General features: G+C 43.7%; 1 protein-coding gene across 2 annotated transcripts in view; it reads right to left on the bottom strand.

Annotated features, from left to right (window-relative positions):
- Positions 1-24,255, bottom strand: part of si:ch211-200p22.4 (phosphatidylinositol-binding clathrin assembly protein) — a 76,774-nt gene extending 52,519 nt beyond the window's left edge. For both annotated transcript variants that reach the window (XM_041965501.1, XM_041965502.1), the window contains exons 1-2: positions 23,031-24,255; positions 3,769-3,911 (exon numbers count right to left, since the gene is read on the bottom strand). In XM_041965501.1, the coding sequence (XP_041821435.1) occupies positions 3,769-3,911; positions 23,031-23,160 (273 nt within the window). In that variant the 5' untranslated portion in view covers positions 23,161-24,255. The remainder of the gene's footprint in view (positions 1-3,768; positions 3,912-23,030) is intronic.
- Positions 24,256-27,957: the final 3,702 nt, after the last annotated feature.

The raw sequence follows: 27,957 nt of genomic DNA, 5'->3' as shown, positions 1-27,957 counted from the left end.
TAACATGTTTTCATTTTAAAACAGCGCTTTAAAACGAAAGCAGTCTCCATCCAGACATTCTCCATCCAGAACAACAAGCCTGAAAACGCATACCACATCGCATACACTGGGCATGTGCATGCTTCTTGTGCACATAGGAAGGACAAGCACGATAAAACGCAGAATTTCACTGCACAACAGCGGCTAGCATAGAAAACAAGGTCAGCAACGGATAATGGTCCACGTTGAACTAACAGTTAGTACTCAAGGCTCACGGCTGATGTCGTGTGATTTGTTCTGGAAAAGGGTTGCGTGATAGGGGCATGATGACTTAGGAAGGACATGTTCTTACTGATAAGGCCTGTTCAGACTACAATTTGAGAGTTTTCAAATGTATGCCTTTTAAAATTCAAACATTTATTAATACTATTAGTATTTTTACTGTGTGTAGCATTAGTGTAGATGTAGCCTGAGCCCTTATCAAAAATTCGATGGTGTCTCTAATAATCTAATTATGTGACAAACAGCACTTTCGCTATAAAAATTCTATGTAGCTTTATGCATTATAAAAAATTATTATTTGTCACTGCCGCTCATGACGAGAAAGTTGCTGTGATGTGCAAGCAGCTCCTCTAATTTCGCTCAATGCAAATGTGGTTTACTATCAGAGCTTTCATCAGACGCTGTACATCTTCAGCGCGCCAGCCAAGCTGGACGCGGTCAGCGTGTTGATCTGAAAAGGAATGTACAGTCTATTGACCCCAATTCTGTGGGTCTGTGGTTTCTAATTTTACGGCCAGATTTCTCTCAGCTCTGACTATAATGGATGGCACGGCCACGAGGGAGCAGGGACACCTGGCCACTGAGCCTCAGTCAGCACCGCCGTCCTGACAGGCCTGATGAATGCCGGCTGATGAGTACACACACTTGCTGTACTACAGCCTGGAGTCTCACTCGGCGCGGCTGAACCACAAACGTAGAGCTGTGTGTTCGTGTTAGGGCTTTTAAATAAGTGCATACTATATTGGTCGTTTCCACAACTGATTACCACCAAACCGCAGCACATTAACCGCAAACACTGTATTGTAAGTGAAGATTGCACTTGAATTATCAGCAACATTAATGCTTTAAAATAACTAATAGGGTGGCTCTGTGATATAAATTTGAGGACGAGAGTACGACGTGGCTCCATTCACTTCATATCAAGAACTTGATTTATGTTCTCGCTGCAAGGCATTGTGAAAAAATACAATGTAATAACAGGCGTTAATCTTTTTGTGCTGAATTGACAAAAAAGATGCTGCTCATTACTTTAATATCACCACGTTTACAACAAACTGGAGACAATAAAATGATGGAGAGACAATAAGATAAAGCTCTGTTAATATAAAAAGATCCCTCTTTCTTTAAAATTAATTGTTGTTGACTAGAATTACAATTTTCATTATCTGTCATAACAGAAGTTAGAGCACAGTTGCTGTGATCTCTGCAAAACCTCGTACGAGCTGCTTGCTTTCTCGTTATGAAGAAATTAGGAACTCCATTGTGTCGCAATCATTGCAAGTCACTCTAGGTGAGACAATCTCTGAGCTACAACTCAGAGATAAATCAGCATACAGCTTGGGAATACCTCTAAACGCCTTCCTGCTGCTCTGCAGTGACCTACTTAGCATGATTTAGTTTATCAAAAATGTGGCAGGAATTTCCTCAGCTTGAGCAAATAAATTACAAAAAAATGTAATGGAGTGATCTGATGACCTGATGTCTCTCTTGGCGTATGTAAGTGTCTGAAAGTGGCAGTTCGTCTCTAATGCACCTATCCCTCCAATACCACATCTAATGTTGGAGCACGTTTACTAATTCTCTGTAGCTAAAAGAAGAAGAGGAGAAATCAGAAGTGAAATCAGCTACGCTGCTGTTTGGGTGTCACTGAGTTTAGACGCTTCTCTGATACGCCAAAACACAATGATCTCACACCCAAGTCTTCCTCTTTTCGGAGGAAGTTTACATTAACGCAATAAACAAGGAACCAGCAGAAGGAAGTGTTGTATAATGTCGACACAAGTGATGTCGACTGAACAAGGAAGCGATGCTTCCCTATTTTAATGGAAATTCAAAGGAATGTGGTGCAGGGTGTGTCGGTTTTTGGACGTGTTTGGCTGCTGTGTCTGTGCACAAGAGGGTACAGCTGATCAGTCGTTGCATTCAAGATGTCTATTTGCACACAAAGTATATAATACGTATTATCTGTCTGAGCATAATCGCCAACTATTTCACAGCAGCTACCAGATTTTGATAACAGGATACACTCTGCAGAATATGAGTTGCTTTTTTTTAAAGTAATGCTTCAATATTTTGGGAAATATGCTTTATTTGCAAATTTTTGGCAAGAGTCACATGAGTAGATCGATATCGCTTTAATTTCTATGCAGTAAAAATGAATCTACAGCCAGCAGCCTGCTAGCTTCGCTTCAAACAAAGACGTGAACCACAGGGGAGCAGCTAACCTGGTTCTGTTCAAAGAGTGATACAATCAACCCTCCCACAAGCTCACTAATTAATAATGATGTATCTTGTTTGTTTAATCCTACAAGAACCGAAGTGTTAAAGCAAGACACTGTGTTAAGCTAACTGGCTGCTAGCTGTAGCTAGCGATCGCCGATAAAAAGCAGATAAATGTTAAAGTGCTCCTTTAAGTTAAGTTAATGTCAAGTCGGAAATAAAGGTGGCACCAAATACATGACGTACAAGCGGTTTTATGACCAGCAAGTGAAAAATGTAATATAAAATTATGTAATAGTAAGCAAACTGCATATCACACAACTAGTGCAAATACTCTAGCGATCATACGTTTTATGTTCTGATCAAAGAAAATGTGTCACAATAAAGCAACACATTGTTCTTGGACTGCTGTTTTCATAAAATATACATTCAACAATATACCAGTATAGCAAGCACCGAATGGCACCCGTCCATCTGAATATCAAAGCACATGATCATGTAAAAAGAGCTCTGTGTGCTTTAAAGCGAACTGAGTTCTGAATGATTAACAGTCTGCAAAATAGAGGACTGCTGTAAATGCAAGCTTCAGTCAATGTACAATAAGATATGATGTATTTGAAGAACAAAGCGCACTCCACTTCTATCCTGCTAGAAATGAATAAACTATAAGAAATGACACTACAGCCCTCTCTGAATTAATCTTTTTGCTTCCTTTCAAAAGCTGCATTGCACATACGTAAACCAGGACGTTTTGCTGAGACGGGGTTTGATCATGCAAAACAGTACAATGTCTGATCCAAAATCACAATTAATAAAATCCAAAAGTTCCCCCAAACATAGCAGAAATCTGAATTTTTAATTATTGTGTTTGAAAGTCTGCAAATCCATGGAGGAACTGTGTTATTCTTCCAGCTTTCAACCATGTTCTTATTAACTTAATTCATTTGATTATTCATTTGCTTCTGTCCTTGTCCCCCCATCTTGCTTCCAGCTCGTACCGAGCTAATTAATTTCTCAGCACTTCACAGCTATTTTGATTATTCACTTCATGTGTGCAATGTGTGCATTTCTCAGATGCTGCACCCGCTGTTTGCGTTACATATGCATTATTGTCGATCCTAATGCTGGTATGGGCATGAATAAATGATCCAAATGTGTATGTATGTTTGTATTTATGAATGTGTGGGCGAGCCAGACTTCAGTAATAATAGGGTTTATTGATGTAGCCTCCATTGAGTGGCCCGGAGGGTTTTTGCTTGCGTGTGCTTTGGTGCGCGAGCCTCCTACCTCGTTGCCGTACATCATGAGGTGGTGGGTGGTGATAAGGGCTTTGAAGACCACCACCCAGCTGGAGTTGGCCGTGCGCTCGAACAGCGTGTCCGCCAGCTGGGGAATGTTCACGTTCATCTCATTGGTGCAGTGGATCAGATCTGGCAGAGGAAAGAAAAGGCGCACAAAGAGTTACACAACCGCAGAAAACAAAGAGCAGTGATGAGAAAAGCTTTTAAAGGTTTGATAACCCTGATGGAGAACAACAGCAAATTGCCTTTCGCGCACAGAATTGCAGATGTACAGGCGTACCAAGGACGGCAAACACAACACACACACACTTCAGGTGAATTCTTCAGTGGATTAAGTGTGAAGGACAGGTGCCGGCTGCAACTACTTTTTCTAACCTCCTCCTCTCCTGACTTTCACTCAGCTGCACCGCCTCCTGCTTTTCTGTTCTCTTGAGACATGTTAGCAGAAGTTCAGATGTCATCCAGTCACTGAGCCTGCAGGATAATTGAACGTACGGGCGCAAGAATGTCAAGTTACACAACTCGGAGCCTCAGAAAGTAGAGACAGGGAGTCTCACTGAGATGCTATTCTGTTGTGGCATACACAAGAGTCTTTGTATGTTCTTAAGTGGTCTTTTATCTGTGCAGTCTTGTTGATTTTGATTATACATGTTAAAAACGGTGCATCTGCTTTATCTGCTAAGTTCTGCATGAGTCTGGCATCTGATTCTTAAAAAGCTGCCAGTGTCTCATGATGTTTATATTACAGCAGAATACGTGTTATTGCATACTTTCACAGTTATTCACAACACCATTGCGGTGATACTCAGCATTTATTCTGTGTTCTTTAAACATTTTATATCGTATAGCCCAATCGAGTGATAGTTACACTATTGGTTAGCCGATTGCTGTATGACCGAGTGGTGAAGCTCCACCATTGGTCAGCAAAATGCCATGAGTGCTGTCATTTCCTGTATCCACAATATCAGATATATCAGACACATCATTAATCTGCTATTGGATTTCTTCTGCTTCCAACTATTATTATTATATGAGCCATTCAAATCAGACCTCTACTTATTCAGACCTAAATAAAAAATCTTCTATACTTCCATCATCAGGGCTTCCTGACGACTAAGTCTTTATTACATGATCTGCTGAAAGAGCATACTTTACTTACTAAAAGTAAATGATAGCATTACATCAGTGTATGTATGCATCTTTAATTGCAATGAATATGTAGAATTAGGGAGAAACAAGGCAGAAGCTTTTACCAGCAAGACCCCAACATTCAACCTACAATATCTATTTCAGAGGAGGCGGAAGTCACACATATAAAGTGGAGATCTGATGGAGCTATTGGTGTTAGACCAATGCATAAAAGCCTCTTTAACGTAGAAGGAGCCAGCCATCTTTCGAAGGTTCCCTTTCTGATCTGACCATATACGCACAGCTTGGGCTCGCTCTCTGCTCTCACCACTTGAGATGAGATTGATTTGTGCTGATTTTTGCTTAGGTCCCTCGGCTTATTATAAAGAACTCAGTCTTCACTCACAACAGGTAACACACACAAAGTGATCCTCTCAAGCACAAACATCAATACAGACACATACTGCTAAATTGATCATTCACACATTTCTTTTTTTTTTTTTTGTTCCATCTCTCTGGCGTCCTCCACCCCTTTCATTCCACTGCTTTTACTTCCAACCTCTCTCTCTCTTTCTCTCTCCTCTTCTCCCCATCCTTTGTTCCTCACCACAGGACATTATGAGCTGCCGGCTCTCACACCTGGTAACTACGGAAACAGCTTCTCATTAGACTAGTGGAGGACTGTAGCGGGGAAGAGTCCCGTCGGGAGACTTCATCATCATAATCAGGTGCGCGCGCTCGTACGGGCACGCGCAGGTACACATGCTCATTCAATAAAGCCCATCTTCGCTCTTTCCTACACTCACTTAACGCATTATCTCCCTCAAGCACTTGCCCACACATACAGTAACAAAACGCAGGAGTACAGCATTATTCTCAATCGTTCATTTGGCGTGGCACCTCTCCCACTCCTTCCCAAACGACACACACACGCACAAACATACCAGGCGGTTGTGCTACTTAGTCAATACAAATGAGTGTAATGTAATACAAAGGTACATTACAGCACAATACATCCATTTAGTTTCATTTAGCGCTGTGAATGACAGCCGAGCAGAACATTATTTAGTGGCTAACAGAGTGGATCTGAATTGCAGCTTTCAACACATAAATTGCAGGATTTCATGTGTATTGAGAAATGTTCCAGTGCATCAGAATGTGTACCAGCTATAGTCTGACTGTTCGCCTCGTCTCATCTTTTTGTCTCTCAGCAATTCTTTCGCACCTCCTCCTGCATCCCTGCATGATATTACTAACGCTGATTAGAAGCAATTAATATCTCTGAACTGAAAACGGGCATTAGGAGCGACTGGTGGCTTTGTTAATGAATTAGCTGCCTCACTTCTCTTCTGTTTTCAATCCATCCGCTCCGTCTCTTTTATTTGCGCAGCTACCTTTTCTTTCAGTCTGCCCTCCGTCTGTCCATCTCGCCTTCTTTTTAACAGAGCTCATGTATTTTCATTAGGTCTGGAGCAGTGTGAGAGAGAACTAAGAGAAGGACTGATTAGGTCTGTGGGGACGCTCGTGCACGAGTGTGTGTGTGTGAGCAATAATGTAAAGAGGGTACATGTGCTGACTTAATCAGGCAGAGTGGAAAGCATTAGATGCCACTGATCCCAGACCAGGGAGAGAAAAGGGAAGGCGAGGCGACTGAGGCAAACATATGGCACGGCGAAAAGGAGGGAGACAGAAAGAGAACAGAGGGGTACCAGAGTGAAAAAGAGAGAAATGAGGGAGTCAAATGGAGAGGTGAAAAGAGAGAAAACCAGATGAAAATAGAGAGAAAGAGAGGAGTGGCGGTGAACAGGAGGAAGGAGGAGAAAAGATAATGAGACATGAGAGACAGGAATGTCTCTTCATCCAGACAATTTGCAGGAATCCGCACACAGCTCAACAAGCCTCCTCGCCTCGATTTATCTCTCCTGTCTTTCCCGACGTGGTCCGCAGCAGAAACAGGTCCGAGAGCGTTGTTTTCTTTTTTTTTTTTTCCTCCAGCAAACCCCGAGCAATTATTCTGACCAGAGATGGAAAAATACACGAGACTCGGCCCAACAATCCTCGACTGCGAGGCTCTGACCGACACCTCGGTGTCCTGCAAGCAATTACCTCCACGGCAGCTGCACAAGGAATCTGACCCGGCTAATTGACGCAGACACATTACACGATAGTTAAACAACAGAGGGCTGAAGTGCTTGGTGGAAGAGAAAATACAACACAAAGTCAAAAGTCTGTCCTCACTACATGCATACTTTCAAAGCTGAGTCAAAGGGTCGTGGTGGGAACTTGACTGTACTGTGTGGAAATAATTAGTTTAACTAGCACCCACAATACGGCAGATAATCAACATTTTGGGAAATTTGCTTGCTGAGAAGATCAATACCACCCTCATTTCTGTAGGATTAATATGAAACTACGGTTAGGTTAGGTTAGCTTAGCATTAAGACTGGAAGCAGGGGGAAAACCTCAGTTCTTAGATAATGCCTATTGGTGATGAAACACTGTATAAAACAAACGATTAATGAATTAATATGGTGATTTGAACAGCTTTAGGTGGGCAGAAAATAATCAGATAAAACAAGTAACATGAATAAGTCAAGTTGGATTTTATATCAGGCATTTTTCATTATTTTCATTACGTCTTACAGCCAAAATAATTGACCAATCAATCATAAAAATAATTTGCAGGTCATCAAATAGTCACTACTTGCAGCACTAGTGTAAATTAATTGGCGGGTAGACTCGGTGGTTGCAAATTTTTAACAATTTGTCACAGGGTCCTAAAGAGGAGGAATCCAGCTGAAAGTTGAACCTCACACTCAGAGTAGCGGAGGACATCTGAGCTATTTAGCATAACCTGCTGCTGCTGCTGCAATCTGGGCCAAAATAAGCATAATGTTCCAACGAGGAGGTTGTGTTTTTCATCAGCTCAGTTTGTTTGTCTGTTTGTCAGCACAATTACGGGCAAACTACCGGCCCCATTTTCATGAGACTTTGTGGAGAGGTGTAGCGTGTGCCAAGGAAGTAGCCATTCAATTCTGCCTCCCATTTTTAATCCTCTGATCTGGAGGCCTTCTCCTCTCTTACATTTAGTTGTCCTCATACACACATGTGGGAGGAATGACCGCTGAGTAAATGTGATCTCATTCCCAACAGTGGCTGCCTGTTCCTCTCTGATCTGAGGTCCATTGTTACTGGTCATCAGTTGACCTCTGTGGGCTTTGATTGAATCACAATAGACCAGAGACTTCCTGGTACCAAGGGACCAGCGTGAGAGCTGGGGGAACCAGACACGAGATCTGATGATGAGGCGTGTGCTCGTGGGCGTGCTTGATACACTCGGATTCAATAAAACAGAGGAAATCTACCGATGTTCTACGACTTGTTTGTGATTTCGGTGAGGTTGTGTTGTCCCACAAAGCTCCTACTACCCTGAACTTGAGGGAGCGCCTGTTTGTGTGTGTGTTTGAGACAGAAAGCAGGTGGTCAGATCAAGCCGAGGAAGAAGGGCAGGAGGAGGAGACGGAGATCACATCTGGCCCAGCTGGCTACCTTCTATCTGTGCTCCCCTCTCGTCTCTTCATCCACCTCTAAGTCCCCCATATCCACCCACTTCCAGGCAACACACACACACACACACACACACACAAACGCCTCTATCTACTTTCATCTCCTTCTTCATCTCTTCTGATCTGTGAAAAAAACCCTGTTTCCTGTGGCACACTCCCTTTCCATTTCTTTGTCTGTTTGGCGCATCTACAACCAAGAAAATAAAAGTAATTCACCTTTAACAAGATTCTATTTCCTGTTTTTGTCCGGCTCAGGTGTTCCTTAGATAACATGGTCACTAATTTCCTCTTTCTCATGCCTCTCCCTCACTTTATTCCACATGGGATCAACTGTCTGAGAGGAGAAAAGGTCGAAAATTCCCACAAATCAATCTACAAGGGGGAAAATTTGTGCATTATTGATGAGAAATATCATAGGTCTTTGAATATGTATTTATTTTGCCCCAATTAGCAAGTCAGGGTAACAATATAATCCAATATCAGTATAATCAATATTTCAAAGAATCTGAGACATCACGTCAGTTTTATTCTGCAGCCAGTCTAACCTGATGTACGGTGTAGGGATGATGATGAGTGTGAGTGCAGGTGACTCAGTAGGGCCTTGAACCTCGAAGTTCTTTCAGACGCGACACACATTAGAAATAAAAGTCTTGAAGCCGAATCTTCAGTTTGATGTCTTTCTTTACTAAAGCTTAAAATCAAAATACATACAAAACAAAAGATGGGTCCATAACTTCTAAATAATTATTTCTAGTGCGTAGTGCAGCCGGTCAAAAGACTGTGATGCTCCAATGGCTCGTGGCTTCTGTTCTGGCTCGCATCCTGACGGTTTTATATTAAACCAATGGCCAATCAAAAAAGCATCACAACACTAGTATCTAGGTAGAACTCAGTATTTCTAAACTCCTATTATTACTTCATGCATACAATTCTGTTATACAGTTCTATATTTCTACATCAACTGTTAAAGTATAAATTAAGTATTCATTCTAAATATAAAAATTAAATCTAATAACATACATTTTCCATCAAAACATAAAAATGGCTCTAACAATGAGTAATCCGAGACTCAAACCACCATTAAGAATTTATTAGTCAAGAATGTATTAACCAACAATGTGCAAAGGATACCGATCATCAGACCGGTTTGTTTTAAGTAGTAGACATGCTTGTTCTCATCACGTTGATATCCTCAAAATGAGGTATCTGGTGCAGGACTATAACACAAGCTGCAAACACAACATTCATTTGGAGTTGCGTTACTGACCAACTGACAAATTTAACTCATATATTGCCTTTAAGCTATGTTTTGGTGTCCACCAACTGAGGGAAATATGCTTCAGCTGCTAGATGCTGCTCACCAACTCCTTGCTAACTGTGTCCGCCTGCAGTTTCTCGCTGGACAGGTGGCGCACGATGGCTATTTAGAGCTTTTTCATTGAAATCAGCTGCCTGATGCACCCAAAGACAGTACTGATGAGAGCAGTGACAACAAAACCAAAACTGTCAGCCAAAGGATGTCATGAAGCTCTGCAGAGCCGCAGTCTGATGATGATTATGACAGTTCATCACTGTGAGCGAGACCTTTCTCATGGAAGAAGTCATGTGATCCTCTGTTAATTAAAAATGTATTGAAGCTGCTTTAATAAAGTAATACACTGATCCCCAAAAAGCTAGTTCAAAATTGGCCCAATATGTGTGGAAAGAACACATTCAGTGTGTTGTTAACATAGCTGGTATCAGTCGATATGGACCCCCATGTTCCATGTTACTATCAGTGGACTTGACATTCAGTCCCGATGCCAAGATTTGATCCAGATAATTCAACAAGCCTCCTAGTGGGATACAATCAGAGGTGGATTAACCCTTGTGAACAGACCCGCAATCGGCTTCCCAATCCTATTTTGACATCTTTTAAGACCTCGGTCGGGCATCAGTGCCTTGCTTTGTGTGCCTGACACAGTTCAATCTCTCCACACTTCAGTCCCCTCAGAGACCACCAAGGGAAGGTCAGGCTCACATAGCTGGAATTCCTAAATATACGGCTCTGTAGAAACCTCTCTGGACAAATCTCAAAAGACTTAACACGTTTAGCTGAGCTTCTTATGACAAGAAGGCAGTATGTTAACACAGTTTTGTGTCAAAATACTTTGACCAGACCGCCAGTGTAATCACTGAACTTGTCACCCTTCTGAAAACAATGCTGTCCTACTCTACTTTTCTTCATTTGCTTCTCTCTTTGCTCAACTGCGCTGAGCAAAAATTGTGATTTCACTACCACAAGCAGAGCAGAAAATCCCCTCAATGACCCTTAGGCATGCACAAAACCCGATACCTGGACCAGGCGACGGGGGCAAAGAATTTAATCTGGATTTATGAGAACGATTCACATTTTTTTCCTACAAAACAGAGCAAGGCTAAAACATGACTGAAATGTACTACTAGTTATGCAACAACGTCACCGCGTACAGCATTTATGGACAAAGGAAAGGAATCTACTCTTTCTGGTTTTGTCAGGAGGTCAGAGGTCAACTACACTCCTGCTGGGAGGCATTCAATGTCTTGTCTTGCTCAAGGACACCTCTACAGGGTGGACACTTGCCAACAAGAAGCCTTGAATGTCCGTCGTCCAGCTGAAGGACAACGTCTCGAACTGACCGCCCGGCGGTTCCAATCACTCCACAGGGAATTTAGATTATCAAGTTTTGATAACGCTGCTGACTGAACAAGGGGAGCGCCGCAGAGCTGACTGACCTTCGCTCAAAACCTGCACAGGTGCAGAGCAACAAGGGGACGTACACACGAACAGACTGCACGCAGATGAAAAGCCAGACACAGAAGGCTTCGCGACTGCAGCCCCAATCTGTTAAAGATTAAAACTGCGCAGTATCAGCACCTTGTCTGGCATGTACTAGTAATCTCCTTCTCTGCTCTGTCTGTCTCTGTGTTAGGGACTGCTGACAGGGTTTGCCTGAAAAGAGGATTCCCCGTCCACCCCTCCCTCCCTCTTTCTCCCCTCTCAAATCCTTCAGATAGGAGGTGGAGAAGGAGGCGAGAGGTGTGAAGAATTGTAAGAGAATTGTAAGGCTGCTAAATTTGAAAACGCATCTTTCCCTTTCTTGTTTGGCTTTACAATCACACTAAGCCAGCGGTTTTTAAAGCCCCTAACAGCGCTTTTTGGGAAATTCTTTTGTAAATACGCTTTTGTGGTGTTGACAGGAAGGATGAAGCTTTTACTACACAATGAAGCACACCTTCACAGGCTCTCAGCCACGACTCCTTCTACGATCGCTCACTTTGCTGTCACTACAGCCGACGACACAACAGGCGTTATAGCATTGATGTGCATTACGTTCATGCTGTCAGACGGCTTCTCGGGAACAGAACAGTAACTAGACAGGCTAAGGGTAGCAGCACAGGGGTTACTGTTCACCGTGGTTAACAGGTCGCATTTATGACTCACAAGCTAATCGTGTCTCGTCAGAAAACAGAAAAATGTCAATGACAACAACTAAATTGTGTTTCCGATCCAAAATAAGTGATCATGGAGAGAAGGAGGTAACAGGGTGAATGGATGGTTTCCTGTTTTTCTGTACTGGCCTGTTCTGCAGTCTATGTTGCAAGACAACTTCCAGAGCATTTGAAGTGATTTGAATGGCTGTGCAGCGCACTTTTCCTCAGCTAAAAGGTAGAATTTATGAGCTGCAAACCAATCAGTATTCTGTTCTCGTTGTTGGTCTGTCAGTTGTTCGATGACAGAAACAGAAAAATGAAAAGGAGAACCACTGAATGGAGTATTTGACCCGGACTGTGGCTGTCCTGCTAACAGGTGTGGAGGAAGAAGAGGAGATTTGGCTGTTTTCAGAAAGTTTTGGCGTTGCAGTGTGAAGAACGTTTAACAAATCACCTGCGAATGCTTTTTTTGGACGCAAGTCATTTTCACATGTAAACGGCATTTTCATTTTTATCCACTTAAGTGTGGACTTGGCCCAAGGCAGTGAAGAGAGGGCTGATTGGGCTGCGGCCATATTTGACAAATCCAGTATGTTTGTTTTTTAGTCTCTGTTGTTAATGAAATGATAGCAACGCTTCATCTTCATTTTTCAAGTAGAAACGCCAAAATTCCTTAGTTGCAGCTACTCAAGTGTGAGGAATTGCTGTTTTTCTCTGTCCTCTGTGATCGGAAACTAAATAGCTTTTGGTTTGGGACGTTCTGCAGCCCAAACAAATAATTAACCAGGAAAATAATTACTTTGAGGCTAGCTGCGATGTGATTAAAACTTGAAAGTTGGTGTATCAAAGTCTCCAGTTGGAGTGAAGAAGTGAAGCGTCTTTACAGCCTCATGTTGCTCGAGTTCGATTAAATACGGTTGAATTTTTTCCATATTCCATTTGATTTTTTCCTAAATTTCCATTTTAATTTTCTGATTTCTGTCATCAGAAAGTGTCTCAACATCTGGTAGATGAATGACATTTTAAAAAAGTATTAGAAAATATTCAACATTCAATTAATATCAGTGAATTTTAAGTGACACTCCACGGCACTATTTCTTAATCCTCCTTGTTTAAAATGCTTGACCAGGATCGGACATTTCCGTTTTTTCCAGCAGAATATCTGACTCTGTGCATAAAGCCACGAAGTCAGCGCCCTGCCTCCCCGTCTCTTCGACATGAATGTGGGCGTGTGGCGCCTAAACATAGCAGTATGTTTTTTTTTTCTGTTCATTCAGCTAAGGCGCTGCAGAAATCACAGGGCCTCATGCCACCTCACACATACACGACTGATCCCGAGCAGCGAGGTTGTTAGATCTTAAACTGAAAAAGGAACGACGGAGCACTGCTATCAGATCAGTTCTCCATATCTGCCAAAAGTTTAGGAATCTGTATCTAGAGAGAAAATGTGAGATCAGTGCGGGAGTAAGGTGGGAGGACAGGGAGGAAAGATGGAAGGAGGGATGAGATGATGAAGTAAGAAACAGAGAGACGGGGAGAAGTAGGGAGCTGGTAGAAAGAGGCAGAGAGTGCCGACACTAAGACAAAGTGTCACCAGAATTTGGTCTATTAATAGACTAGCTCTGGTTCTATAGCTTTAATTCTCCCCTTGAGGTTTTAAATAAGAGCGGTTCCTCCTCTGTCTCTGTTAGTCACACACAGAAATATAGAGAGACAGAGACTTAGGGACAGACAAACTCTCTCGTCTCCGACTGCTATGTTTTCATTGGGGGATTCGGGAAGTCTTGTCAAGTGAATGGGATTGAAGTCTCTGCGTGTGTGTCTCTGAGAGTGCGTCTGTGCGCCAACGCCTTCGGGGTGGGGTGGGGTGGGGGGGGGGTGTCTGCCGCTTTCTGTCAGAAAAAGAGAATGACACTGACAGAGAGAACGGCAGGCGGGCACGCAGACAGATGTACATGCGCACAGGTAGAGCAAAACAAGCAGTTGAACCAAGCCAAAGGCTCCAGAGAGAGAACACACGGCTAAAAATAACCCGACATCAGAACGGGACGGGAACAGAAGCACTGAATGTTCCCAAACACACGCACACAAACACAGACGCAGACAAAGACTATTTAAAACTGTATACTAACATTACTTAATACACTAAACGTGTAAAATGAGCATCTAGTGTTCACTCTGTACAGCACAGTGCATTGGACCGTGTGGACAGAAAGGGTTCCCCAGAGAAGGGCGCTTGAGGCCGTCCTGGATAAACAAAGGTTGAATAAATTATTAGCGCGCTGATAATTGCAGACTTCTGTGACAGCAGATGCTGAATAATAAATAACAATCGTACAAATACGCTAGCTCGTTAGACAACTTGCAGTAATTTACACAATAAATCAGTGGAGAGCTAGCTTGCAGCTTGTTTCATCATTACTTGTAATGCTCTGAATCATTTGAGATGTATGGTTGATATCCAACTTTCATCTACCAGCGACAGAAACGCATGTAGGGAATGATTTCTCTGAGTACTGATTTAACCTTGAATGTCAAATACGACACTTTTCAGGAACCAGGAATCGACTTTAATTTAAGCTAGCGAATTGTTGATGATTCGAAGGGCTCGGAAAGCGTTTTTGAGATAAAGGTAATGACTTTTCTCGACTCATAGAGGAACATTTAATGCTCCAAGTTATCGGAAAACAACTGAGCAAACTTGCTTCCTTATTTTAAAGCTGCATTCACATCCTACTTGTTGAAGTTGTTGTAGTGAAAGTGTCCTAATAATTTGCACTTTAGCAGACACAAAGCGTTTCTCTGCACACCTGCTGACTGCAAGTGTAATATTTCTGTTTTCAGCCACTCCTCAGGAAAAATATCTGGCTCTTTAGCTGCTAAATGCGCCACTTTGTTTTCTAGCCAGTCGCCAACTTTGTCTGTGTGCCACTTAGGGGTGGGCACGTAGTATGTACTGACTTTTTCGGAGCTTTTTCCTGCAGAGCTGCCTGCTCCAACTGCAAACAAGGTTGTTAAGAGCAGCAAGAGTGAACCAAAACTAAAAGCAAAGGTGCGGACAGCAAAAAAAAAAAAGCAAAACACTGAGCTTAAAGAGCATCAGTGCCCCGTATAGCTGATGGAAAAAAGATAATTCTCCGTGGGTTTATCACTACGAGCATCACATTACACACAGTCATTTGATCCATTGTAAATATGAAAATATTGATTACTGCAGCTTTAAGGTCTAATTTGTCAATGGCGTCTACAGCAGCGTTCCTGATTGACCACATCAAACAAGGCGCAGGGTGTTAACTGCCACTTGCTCATCAATATTGACCTGTAAGAAACGTTTATGGTTCAGGTATATATGGAACGGTAACCTCTGCGAAAGGCGCAGATTCATCTTTTTGACAGTTAATTAAATTGGGACTTTGCAGCATGACACACATGGCTAATGCGATGACACGTAGCCAGCCAATTTAAAGCGAACGGAGACTTTAAGTAATGCTACAAATATTTTATAGATCCTGAATTATGTATTAGACTGTAAATAAAAGCAGACTGCTTCTATACGGCTTCTCCTCTGAGTCGTTTTACAGCATGAGCTGGTCATTCCGGGTCCTGTTCGACGTGCCCCAATGTGAACTAAGCCGTGACATTTGTTCCCTCTATCACTACTTGAGTGCGCAGTGGGTATTGCATATTCCCCGACTGTGTGGCGTACTGGCGTGTCGCATGTTTGAGACTGAAGCACTCTCATGAGACGCCAGTTTCGCCCTCTTCCCACACACAAACACACAGTCTCACACACTAAACACTTGACGCGCGTTCCCTCGGGCTTCACTTGAAACAGACGTATCCAGACTGTCAGCAGTGAGCCTTTTTTTTCCTGCCTGGTAGTCTAAACTGGGCCTATCTGCGCTCTGCAGACAGGGAGGGGCTGTGGCGCTTTGTTTAGATAGCATTGGACTCACCTACAATCACTTAAGACACACGCGTCCCCACTGTGGCACTAACCAGCTACACCCTGCAGCAGGTCTATCAGGGCTGGAATCAATGCAACACAAAGAGCAGGAAATAAGCACTATTTTTACCCTGAAATGTCTCTAAATCACACTGAACATTTTCAATTCCCTGAATTTCTTTAGTGGTATTCAGTGGATTACAACAAATCCCTTCATGTGTGCTCACTGTGTAGTGAGAGAGTGGAAGAGTAAAGAATAAAAAGGGACAGTGACAGAAAAGAAGAACACTAAATATGGGGATGAATCTAGATTCAGCAGCAAATAAACTGAAATATGAATTGTCCACCCTTTTGTGTTAAGAATAATAAACTTAATGACACTGCAGCTACTGTGCATATTTCTCTATTTTTCTAAAGAGGACAAAACTGTTTGGGTTTTTTTGACATATTTGTGCAAACGCTGTGTAAGCTTCAGACCTTTGAGTGGACTGAACTGACATTTAAGAGCTTCTACAGTTGCACGGGACGTCACAGCCCTGTTTAGCTCTTAATACAAACAAGTTTTGCATTTGTTCAACAAGCCCGCTATGTGTCTTCTTCTGTTAGTGCTAAGTTTGCATTCCACTCAGAAAACGTAAGCCAGCTAGCATAGCTAGCAAACATTAGCACCGACTCCCACATTCGCTTTCCTGTTACTTCAACACCTGCTCGGCAGTCGGCGGCTCCTGCACGCTCACTGTCGTGTTTTGGCCTCACGTTGCAGAAATGAGGAAGTCCAGCTAGCGCTAGCTGTCTCTCCTTCGCGGGTGCAGTTGGGCTGCTGACAAATAACGAGACTGTCAAAACTCACAGCGACAGGTGGTCCTTTAACTGCAGCGATGTGAACAAACTGACATACAGAATGCCAGAGTCACAGAGGAGAGTAGGGATCACAGATGGGACTAAAGCAACAACGTTAGCCCCCCAACACTCACACACAAATAATGCACTTTAAAGGATGATGCTTTTAAAATCCACTCCAGTTTTGTACAGAGGAAATACACGTTAGAGCAACTTTGAAATAACCCCAGAAGTGCTGCATCCGTACACGCATACCGCTGTAACACATTCAAACAGATACACACACCCACATCTAACACCCGAGCACAAACATATGTACACAGGCACAGTGAACACATCTGTCAAGGTGACCCACGAGCTGCAGTCTGAAATAGAGCTGTAAAGTTTGAATGGGCACCAACTCACTGGAGGCTGAAACACAAACCACATAAACCTGAGCTCGGCAACACACTGTGCGCAGTGTCTCTCCCCGTCTTTTCAGCTAACCCAAACATACACACACACACACACACACTGCAGCCCAGACAGAGCCGGTCAAAGTGTCGGTGTGGAGGACCACTTTAGCGCCACATCAATTTGTCATGCAAGCGTAACCTAGTTTTAAGGTTTGGCTAAAAATGGTCCACGATGTTAAAAGGACGTTCAGCAGTTCAGCCAGCTGGTGAAAACAATGCGGCATGTTGTATGAAGCTACCATAACCTTAGCTGTTACTGAGCAGAAAGCCTGGAAATGACCTCAATAACAGGATAGTCTGACTAAGCAGCTGAGCCAAGAGCTGTGGTTAAGATTTCTGTTTGGAATGGCGTGCAGGCTGGTATAAAAGTGGCTGACCACCAGCGTGCCAGCAAAATGGGCATGGCTTGTTTTCATCAGCAACTTTCAGAAGAAATCTACCAGCTCGTGGCTGCTTGCGTTTGTTATGTTGGGTTTTTTTTTCTCTCTGCATTTGCATTGCTCTACATGATGTAAATTCATTAATTTGTCTATTTCTGCAAAGACTAAATGAGCCTACAATCATGAGTTAATGCTTCCAGTACAAATACAACCATGTGCACGTCCATTTTTGAGTATATTTAAATAAGCACCATTTGCACCAATGGAATGAGTCCAGAAACAGTCATGCACATGGACATCGCAGATAGCAACATTCGACAAAGTCACAACAAACATGTGTAATTGGGATTCCTCTACGTTCTCCTTCCACCTGTTCCCATTCTCTAAGAGTTCAAAGGTCAAGATCAGCTGAAGGAAAGCTCTCCTTCACATAACAGAATCATTGTGTTGAGCAAAGGCATTTTAACAGAGAGGATTCCTGAGCGCGAGGCTCTCCTGCCCACATTTTGTCATTTATTTTACTTTCTACAGAGCTGCCGGGGCTTAAGGTCATGGTATTCTTGAAATTGTCTTGCGTGTAAGAAGTGTTTTTTTTGTGTGTGTGTGTGTGTGTTTTTGGCTTTTCCAAACAGCCTCCCTCAAAGGCGGGGAGAAAAGCCTGCCATTACAGGGAGGGGCAAGATGCAATATTCGTTCAAATGGAGATAACGGCGCACAGTCTCTCCTTGAAGGCGCCGCCAGTGTTGTTCTCATTTTTATACCCGAGTCGCTGTCTGAAGAATTTAAAATTGTCTGCTGAATCGTCTGCGTTGCAAAGCAGATGCTTTTCGGACATCCCAGAAGCATGTTTACCGAGCATCTTTTGACACCTCTGAAGTCAGTGACCACAGCTTGATCAACGCTCTTGCCGGGGTACGTTCGGGATAAGCGACAGATCGATACAAATCATCTGTGTCAGTCTGAAATAAAGTGGAAAGGAAAAGGTCTCCTTGTGTGTTTTTTTTCTGAATCACTCTGCCAATGATGAATTCCCCCTCCACTCTCACCCTCCCCCCTTTCCTCTCATTCACTCCTTTGAAGACGATGAAGGGCACGATTTGAACAGAGAAGACAGATGGTTTGGAGGAAGCGTGAAGAAGGCCATCAACAGTACATCGAGCTGGATTAACCAACCCTGAACTAAGGCCTGGGTGGGACTGCAGCATGACTTTACCAGCCACTTAGATCTACTCATTCACACCTCCGTTTCTGTGACTCCGATGCATGTCATGTGGCTGCTAAGTGCTCCTCATGTGATGTCAAGGTGTGAATTGCTCACAGAGGCTAAATGCTAGAGAACCTTCCCACAAGTCATTCAATGAAACAGATAAACGTCAAGAGAACAAACAAACTGTTCCAACTGCCTTTAATTCACAATTGTTGTTGGATTAGTGGGAATGTTGTTGAAAAAACGTCTCCAGCCGCATAAATAAAGGTTGTAAAAACAGCACCGTTACTGAGGCTGCAGCCGATTTCACCATCCGACTTCCCTCGTCAACTTAAGGCCATTTAACACACGCCGGTTGGCGGGTTTGCTGCCATGACAACAGAGTGCTGGTGCAGGGGAAACTAGACTTCGGTTTAAATGTCACAACTTCTCTGCAACAGCTGTAAAATGGTGAAACAATCAGCGTTTCAATGATGCCGAAGTGGGAAGAAGTGGCCTCCTGAGCGTGCATGTGCCACAGCAATCAGCTAGCTGCCCATAAAGGCTGGATTTAACACACAGTATCTCTCACCTGGACGACGTGCAAACTGCGAGCAGGTGCGCAAGCAGAGACGGACGTATTCCGACACGTCTGAACCCTCCTTCACTGATTTTTATGATGATAATTTCCAGAAATAGAAGAGCTTTTTCAGAGCTGATGGGATAGGCTCGTCATTTTTTGCCACTGGCTCACGAGCTGGGGTTAATTGAGGTGGACAGTCTCGATCACGGCACTAAATGGCTTTAAAAAGGCACTTATTTTCACCAGTGGCGCGTGAATGTCACGGCTGCTCGAGCTAACAGCGGACCCCCTGACCCTCGCACACTGGCTGCTGGCCGCGGGCCGGCAGCGCTGAACGGCTTCTGCGAGGGTTATTCGGTTATTGGGTCTAGATGCAAATATGCCGGTGAGATCATTCACAGCTTGCCGTCAGACAGTCACAGCTGCTTGCGGTGAAATCGTGCCAAGGGGAGAGCGGGAGAAAACGATGGTTGTTCGTGTTTGTGTGCATGTGGGCGGGGGGGGCTCTACGTGTGTGAAAAATAGACATTAAAAGAAAAACAGGCTATGTTATCAACAACACAACCTACTCTGGGTTTTCAGTGTCAAAGCCTGTCAGGTTTCCAGGTTCCTCTCAGCGTCTCTCCTACCATTTATAAATGGTTCCGCAGGCACACGATTCACTAACCAGCAGACTTATTATCTGACTCACGCACTAACTAGCTGGCCGGCTGAGCTGCCAACTTCAAACCTGCAGCATCTTGTTTCCAGATGTACTCAGATGTGCCAATATCCAGTTGATACGGACTGCAGCTTGGCCCTGGCTCGCAAATGCATTTTAAATGCGTCTTGATTGACGACTCGTGATTACGTCCGACACGTTTACGCCAAGACATACTGCTGCAGACGATGGCAGTTAAGACTGACCATGGGTGGAGAGTTCAAAACCTGGCGAGAATTGCAGTATTTGGCAGAGGGAAATGAACTTAACTACAACAGCCATAGAAAATCTACATTCTGATTGGCTGGAAGGTGCAGATTGAATTTTAGCAACTGCACAGTATAACCGGACACCTGCGTCAAAGGTGGTTAACTCTTTAGATGTTGCAGCACCAGCTTCCATGTTAAAAATCACCATTGTGGAACATACACTATGTCAGGTACATTATACTGTTTGCTGAACATAATGCGACCCAGTGAATGGATCACATTATGTTCCCTGTGGCAACCTCGGGGGAAAAATCAAAATATCATTTTTTACCTGTTATGTGATCTCACGGATGCCTTCTGTCTGGAATTATAAAAAAAATCCCCAAAGCAAAACCAGCATTGAAATTCAACATTTCCACTGACTGTGACTGCTCTTCTTCTCTGCTGGACGTACGTTTGGGTCCGCTGTGCTCGTTGTGGCAGGACCGGGCAGTTACTTAAAATGTTGGATTTAATGGGTTTTTTTGTCCCGCAGGAATATTTTATCACTCCGGGCAGACTGAGAACATCTGCGAGGTAACAATACATTTGAAGATGCATCTCGCTGCTGCGTAACAGGTGAAGAAAATATATAATACTTTGATTATCTCCCAAAGATTTGCGGCTGGAACTCATGTGGGCGTAATGTGCGGAGTTGGGGACGTATTAGCATATTAGCTTGGACTTTCAATGAATCCCACATACATTCCGGACACATTCACATCTGTTAGCTGTGTGATCAGTTCATTGTTAAGTATGAATAAGGCTGACTGAATGGCTGGCAAGCTATCTTACCTGGCAGCCGGTGTTCATTACATTACTGGACGGTTGGATCAGCTGGCTGGCTAGTTGACTGAGTAATGATCGAACACGCCGCCTGCCAGCCTCCCTGGCTTGCTAACTGACTCACAAATTGACTACCTGCCTCACTGAATGACGACCTAACCTATAACCTGCCTTTATTCCAGCCTGCTGGCCTTCCTTCCTTACAATACCAGCAGCACAATGACAGCCACCTTCACGGTAAAATCACCAAACGGACAAATAACATGACAATCGCGCCACCATGCAATGCACCGCCCGCCGTCCGTTCCCCCTGCAGCACCGAGGTCGTTGCTCTCACAAAGAAATCAATATCCTACAATGATTAAGCTTGACGTGGCGTATTGGCTGCAAAGGTCTAGCCAAGTTCACAACGGCGCGGAGACAATACATGACTTTTGGTGAACGTCAGCAGCTGAGTCTTGTGAGTGAGTGAGGAGGAGTAGGAGGAGGAGGAGTTGACGGATGTGAGGCAGCTGAGCCGAAGCATCGATCAAACATGTGCACCCCGTGCCGACAAAGGCCGCTTCCCAGAAACAGAACTTCAGCACATTTTGTCCCAGAAACGTCCAACACACATGCACACACACACTCTACCATTACACATATGTCCTTGCTTGAGTCATTCTCGTTTTTTAATAAATCTATTCATTCATCCTTTCTTTTGTGTTGTCTCGCTTGCATCACTGCCACCTTCAACATGACTCAGTTTAATTTCAGTGGGCTCTTCTGGCAGTTCAGGGACTTAATCCGCTCTTCATTACCAAAGCAAAATGTGAAATGACAACCAGGAATCGAGTGCCTAAAGAAATCGCAATAACATCAGCAACTAAGATCCAGGAAATTGCTGTTTGTGCTTTTGCTGACGACATTCTCTTCAGTGACGCGCATGAATTTGTTATTGTGTTTCCTGATGTTTTAGAGTGTAAAGCCCGGTCTTTTTGTCTTGGAACTAAGGTGAGTACAGTCTGTCCTCCCTAAGCTGCAGGTCTGATGAAAAACATGCCCTCCGTCTCTTTGTTTTGTTATCTGCGTGTGACTGACGTCTGTACAAAAGGAATCTGCTATAACAGTCCTGCAGCCTCATAACAAGGCATTTTAAAAGGAAGGTACGAACTGTCTGGCAAACAATCGCTGGTTAACAAATAAAACTGGTTTTCTTGGTTACGTTTTAACACGGGTTGAGTATTTGGTGAAACTTTACGCCTGTTAATGCTAAAATACTGAATGTTTTCAAGATTGTGAAAGCATATTTTGCACTGAGGTTCAGATAAAAACCAATTTGAACAACTCACCTTGAGGTTTCAGGAATTAGACAAAGTGATTAATCTTGATCAGATGAATTAACGATTATAGTCTGTGCCCTTATTTGCAGACTATACCTGCGGCTTAGGAACATTTTACAGGCCACTGCTCTCTTTTCTTTCTTTTTTTAAACTTTTTAAAGTATAGAAAATCAATAAATTGATTGCAAAAGTAACTGACAGGTCCAAAAAAAAAACTAAATTGATCATTAGTTGTAGCTTCAATTGAATATTTAAGGATATTTGGCCAATGGTTGAACAATTAGAACATCACTTTGGCCTTTGGTAAGTTAAAAGGGGTAGTTTTCATCTTATCTGGCATATGTAAACCAGAGAATTGATCATTATTGAGAGGAAATTGATAGATATATTGATAAGAACCGATTTCACCACCACCACCACAGTGACGACTGTGGCTGTGTGACAGTGAATAGGCTGTATATGATCTCAAGCAATATCTTTAGTCTCCAAATCTACCTGTATAACCTTTAGATTGTCTTCCAGGTGGACCCACTGACTGCCAGGTGGTGTGAAGGAATGTGTGCATCAGAGCTCCAGCACTTATCAGCCCGGTGTGTCCGCCTGCAGCTGGCCGACAGCAGACACAACCACACAGCTAAACAGGACATGTACTCACAGTCAAGGTGCTTCTTCTTGGGTCCGCTGACTTCATGTGTGGTGGCTTTGCACACAGCCTTGCTGATAGACGACCCGGTCATGCTGTGCTGCGCTGCCGCGATCCGATCCGTGATAGATTGCCCCGACATCGCTTCTATTTCCGCTTTTTTTTTCCCCCACACCACAATCAGCTAAAATAGCACAATAACGATCCGATCGATGGATCAGCTCCCTGCGGGGCACAACTCAACGTGACTTCGCTGTCAAGAGGAGGTAAAGGGTTGCGATCAGACACCCGCTGTTGAGTTTTTTTCTCTCTCCAGGTGCGTACAAAAACCTGTGCAGTCTCGTCTGCAGTAAAGTCAGATCACTGGTGGCAAAAAAAACTGCAGGAAACCACAATCAAGAGCTGCTATGCAGTTTTTCTTTGTATTTAAATTGTTTGGCAAACTGTTTAGTCCCACTATCTATCTACCTAGTAAACAAAACACGACGACACTAATCTGAGCTAGTCTGTGTTAGCTAATGTTTCCGTTGCAGCACTCGAACCAGGAAAGAGTCCCACTGTGGAATTTGTAAACACTGGAAATTACTTTCTGGCCACAAATAAACATAGCTAACTGGCTGGTTTATATGTAACCTGGACGATTTGTTTGGGATCACCGAAGAGACCACCTCAGGGCAGGCGACAAAAAAAAGTAATCCGTATGAAATCACAGCTTGGAGAACACCGACAGTAATCTTGAGTTCCTCTTCCACGTCAACTTGTTAGCTTGGACCGTTTAGCAATCACTGGTCGCTTGGCAAAGTGTGTGTCAAAACCCCCCTCGGGCGCAAAAAGTCGCTCAGAACTGAGCAGCACATTGTTTGAAGTTTCTAGGAGGACACTGTGGGACTGACAGCCGGGACAGGTGCAGTTTCCCCCGGCGAGAAGAGCTGCGAGGAGCGGTGGGTGTTAGCCGAGCAGCTAGCGGGGTTAGCTAACCTGCCAGCGACGAGCCAACGAGCGCGCGAGTGCCTTTAGTCTGTGACTGAGGAGCAGAGCCGGCGGACCCGTTAAGTTAAAAATGACAGCTCCCTCGGCTCGGCTGTTCCCCTTCGCGGTCCTCAGGCTCAGTTGGTGCTGTCCTTCGGCTGTCGACTCCACATTATGGTTTCGTTTCTCACCGACGGTCCCGTCCTGTGCTGCTGTCTAAAAAAGTCTCGCCAGTGGTTTCTCTTTACGGACTGACTGGCTGCTTGCTTCTCTGCCGGACAAAATGGCAGCGTAAAAAATCAGCTGATCTCACAACTGTGCTGCCTTCAGGGGCCGCTGGTAGGCTTGGAATCTTGTAAACTAGATTCCTTCTTCTTCTTCTGTTTGGTTTTACGGCGGAAACTAGATTCCTACGACTTTCTGCGCCTAAAAATACGATGCTGTTGCTTATCTTTTTTTTTTTTTTTAATTATGAGTGTCCCTTTCTGTTGTTTGTTTCGCAACTCAACAGTGTGGTTTCTGAGATTTATCTAGTGACGATAATTTCCAGTTGATTAATCAATTAGAGAAAAATAATTCAGTTATGATTGTCAAAGAAGTAAAAATGCACATTTGCTGATTCCAGGCTCTTTAATATGATGATATGTTGCTTTTCTCCTTTTTTATCATTATAAATGTAATACTTTTGGTTCTTGGAGCGTGTGTCAAATAAATCAAGTACTTTGAAGATGATATCTTGTATTAAAGGAATTATCATTGAGGCCAACATTTTTTACTTTTTTTGCTGAAATTTCATGGACAAAAAAGCTAATCTAGTCATTTATGAAAATGGGCAGATAAGTCGATATTGAGAACAATCGATTTTTTTAGTCCAAGTATTGAAAAAAAAAATTGTAGGTGTTTTATGGACTATGATGGACATGGCTCAGGTCTTGTATGAATATGACCAAACTAACGACCTTTACCTGTCGCTAGTATTAGCATGCAGCAGGCCTGGTTTGAAATGTCATTATCTTGTGTCTGCCGCAGAGTTTTAATATGTTGGTGCTGAAAATTATTTTTTACGCACTGATTCAATTAAGTCCAAGCATAAGCTCATCTGATGTTTTAATTGATTGATCATAGGTAAACAGTAACTAAAGAGGCATACAGTGTAAAACTTTAATCAGAATCCTGTTTCTTGTAAGTTTTAACATACAAGGAACTGCCTTGGCACATAACAGTAAAAACAGTATGAAAAACGAAAAAGAGAAAGCAAGAACCCCACTGCAAAGGCCACAAATCATCAATAAAAAGAAAAAGAAAAAATAGGAAAAACTGTTTTAAAAAGTGTAAAACAGAGGGATGGCGTGTGCAAAATACTGATCTAGGAATATGCATATGTTCACAGTATAACGGATATGTACAATTGCGTAAAACACATGTAATACAATACAGCAAAGGGAGTAAGAGTCAAAATAAAATAAAAAATGTATTCACATATTTTTACAAGCAGTGTTAAAAAAAAGCCCATGTTTCATGACTTCTTTTACCTGTCAATGTGAGCGCGTTGGTTAATAGTTAGATTTCCCACAACTCCTGAACGCCCCCGTCGTCTATTGGCCCAGACCTGAGGAGTGAGTGAAGCCTTTTAAGGTGTCGCGGTTTAAATTGTAGCGGAATTTATGAAACAAACGTATCAAATTTCACATTTTTTCTTACATCTTAAAGGCGTTTCTGCTCCAAACGCGAGCGCAAAGCGACTTTAATTGATGAGCTCTCTCTTCACAAAGGCATCCCTCGAGCCGCACTAATCCAAATTTAAGGTCGTATTAAATTATTCCTCAGACGCCTTGTCCTTGTTTGACTCCGGCAGACTATATGGAACACGGTGTGCTGAAAAATCAGTGGGAACCGCTCCTGCTTCACGGCGCACAGCCCTGTGGGGATCAAACCGGATCCGAGAGCGGAATAAATCAAATATCTGGCGGCAGTAGACTGCATTTCACACATAGTTTACAACATCTATCCAACATTAGATGCCGGGCTGCTGTTCCCGGGCATCACAAGTGCTTCGCATTGATTACAGCTTGCATGATGCAATAAATCTTTAATTCTGATTATTTTTTATTTATTTATTTAAAGGCATGCCTCTGATTGAGAGTGCACGAGCATGAGGTGTGTGTGTGTGTGAGAGAGAGAGAGTAATGGCAGAAAGAGAGTGGCTGAGTGATAGCATAACTCATCTACTCCGCGTGATCTTTCCTGTACGTGTGTGTGTGTGTGTGTGTGTGTGTGTGTGTGTGTGTGTGTGTGTGTGTCAGTCTCGCAGTTTCTTTTCAGTTTCATAGAAGCAGCTGCAGTTTGCAGTATTTCCTGCCTGCGTGAGAAATGCTGCAGACTGACCCCAGCAGCAGCAGCAGCAGCAGGTGAATTCCTGGAATCCACCGCTGCCTTTTCGACCTCCACTGACCTCCCCTCTCCGTCCCGTCGGGAGGGGAAACACTCTCCAAGATGTGATGAGTGATACGATGAACCGTCAGGAGCGGGTGATGAGAAACACGCCCGCACGAGCGGCCAGGATTCATCAGCACTTGGAAGCTGAAAGTGTGTGCGCGCGCATGTGATCCACCTATAAGCGCCCGTCAGCCTGACTGGGCTCATCTGGTGTCTTTTTTCACTCATTTCTGCCAAACCTAATGAGGCGCGAGCGTCTTCAAAAAAAAAACGTGCACGCTGCAGAAAGGAGGAAATAAGAAATGCAACCACAGGAGATGGAAGTGGTTAGAGCTGCGCAGACCACCAAAGAGGGTTCAGATCCCAGTTTTGCACGCTCTGTCTCGGCTGACTGTGCGCCAGCTTGTGCAGAGAGAGGGGGGGGGATCAGCTTCTTTCATGAGCCATAACAGCTGCGACACTGCACTAAATCTGGTTTTCATTTTAAAAGATGCTTTGCAGTCATGTTCTTCTCGCTGCAACTAGTCTCACAGCACATTTTCTTCTCAGGTCTCATGAGACGTAACCAATCACACGAACATCACTTCACTGGATCATGAGGAGAAAAAAAAACCTGAGCGCTGCACATGAAGGATTGATTCACAGCAGCACAAAGACTGGCAGGCAGACAGCAACGCCGATGCCTGCAGGGAACGTGGAGTCTCCACCTGACTTGCATGTAATTGAACGAGGCTGCAGCGCCCAGAGGAGACAAAGGTGAACTCGGGGTGAACGCGCAAACGCGTAAAATCAAACCGACATCCCGCTCTTCATGAGGCGTCAGCGCCAAACTGATTCGCGCTGCCGCCCTCGCACCTGATTTCACCTCTCATCCCTCCCTCCTGACTCGGAGTGCAGTGTCGCCATCTGCAGGCGGAACGGCTGAACTCTCCCTTTTTCCATGGCAACTGCGTGGATGCGGGAAGCCCCCGTAGCCCCTGGCAACAGGCTCTCGGCCCGGGATTGGAGTCCTATCAGCAGCTGTCAATCACGGGATGAGCCGCTGCCTTGCTGGAGGCCAGTGTGCTCAGAGAGATAGGAATAAATCCATTACCACGCAGTTGACAGGGACGGGGTCAGATGGAGACAAAGACGGAGGGCGGAGGAACCAGAGGTACACACAGTTCATCCAGAATGTGTAAGTCGACTATAGGAGGTCAGGGAGGGTAGTTTTCATTGTGATTACCATGGTTACGATTGATGGAGTAGCTCAGCATCAGGCGAGGTAAAATATATAATGACAGCTCTTGTCTTGAGTGTCTTGACCTCGATCCTACAGCTACTAAAGTATGTTTACCGGCAGGAAAGTTTCCTCTAAAGTGATGAAACCCAGATGTTGAGCCACAAACAGCACTGCATCAAAATAATGATGGATAGACTATATACAAGGGAGCCCCTCTTACCTTTAATAGCACTAGAATTGTACTAGAAATACATTTCAGATCAGAAAGAGGTGGCTGGATTTCTCATTTTTGACCGAGCCCTTTGAATTTCC

The sequence above is a fragment of the Chelmon rostratus genome, chromosome 23 (genome assembly GCF_017976325.1).
Source record: "Chelmon rostratus isolate fCheRos1 chromosome 23, fCheRos1.pri, whole genome shotgun sequence".
NCBI lineage: Eukaryota > Metazoa > Chordata > Actinopteri > Chaetodontiformes > Chaetodontidae > Chelmon > Chelmon rostratus.
The sequence above is the reverse complement of the archived record's forward strand: the minus strand, read 5'-3'. Positions and strand labels throughout refer to the sequence as shown.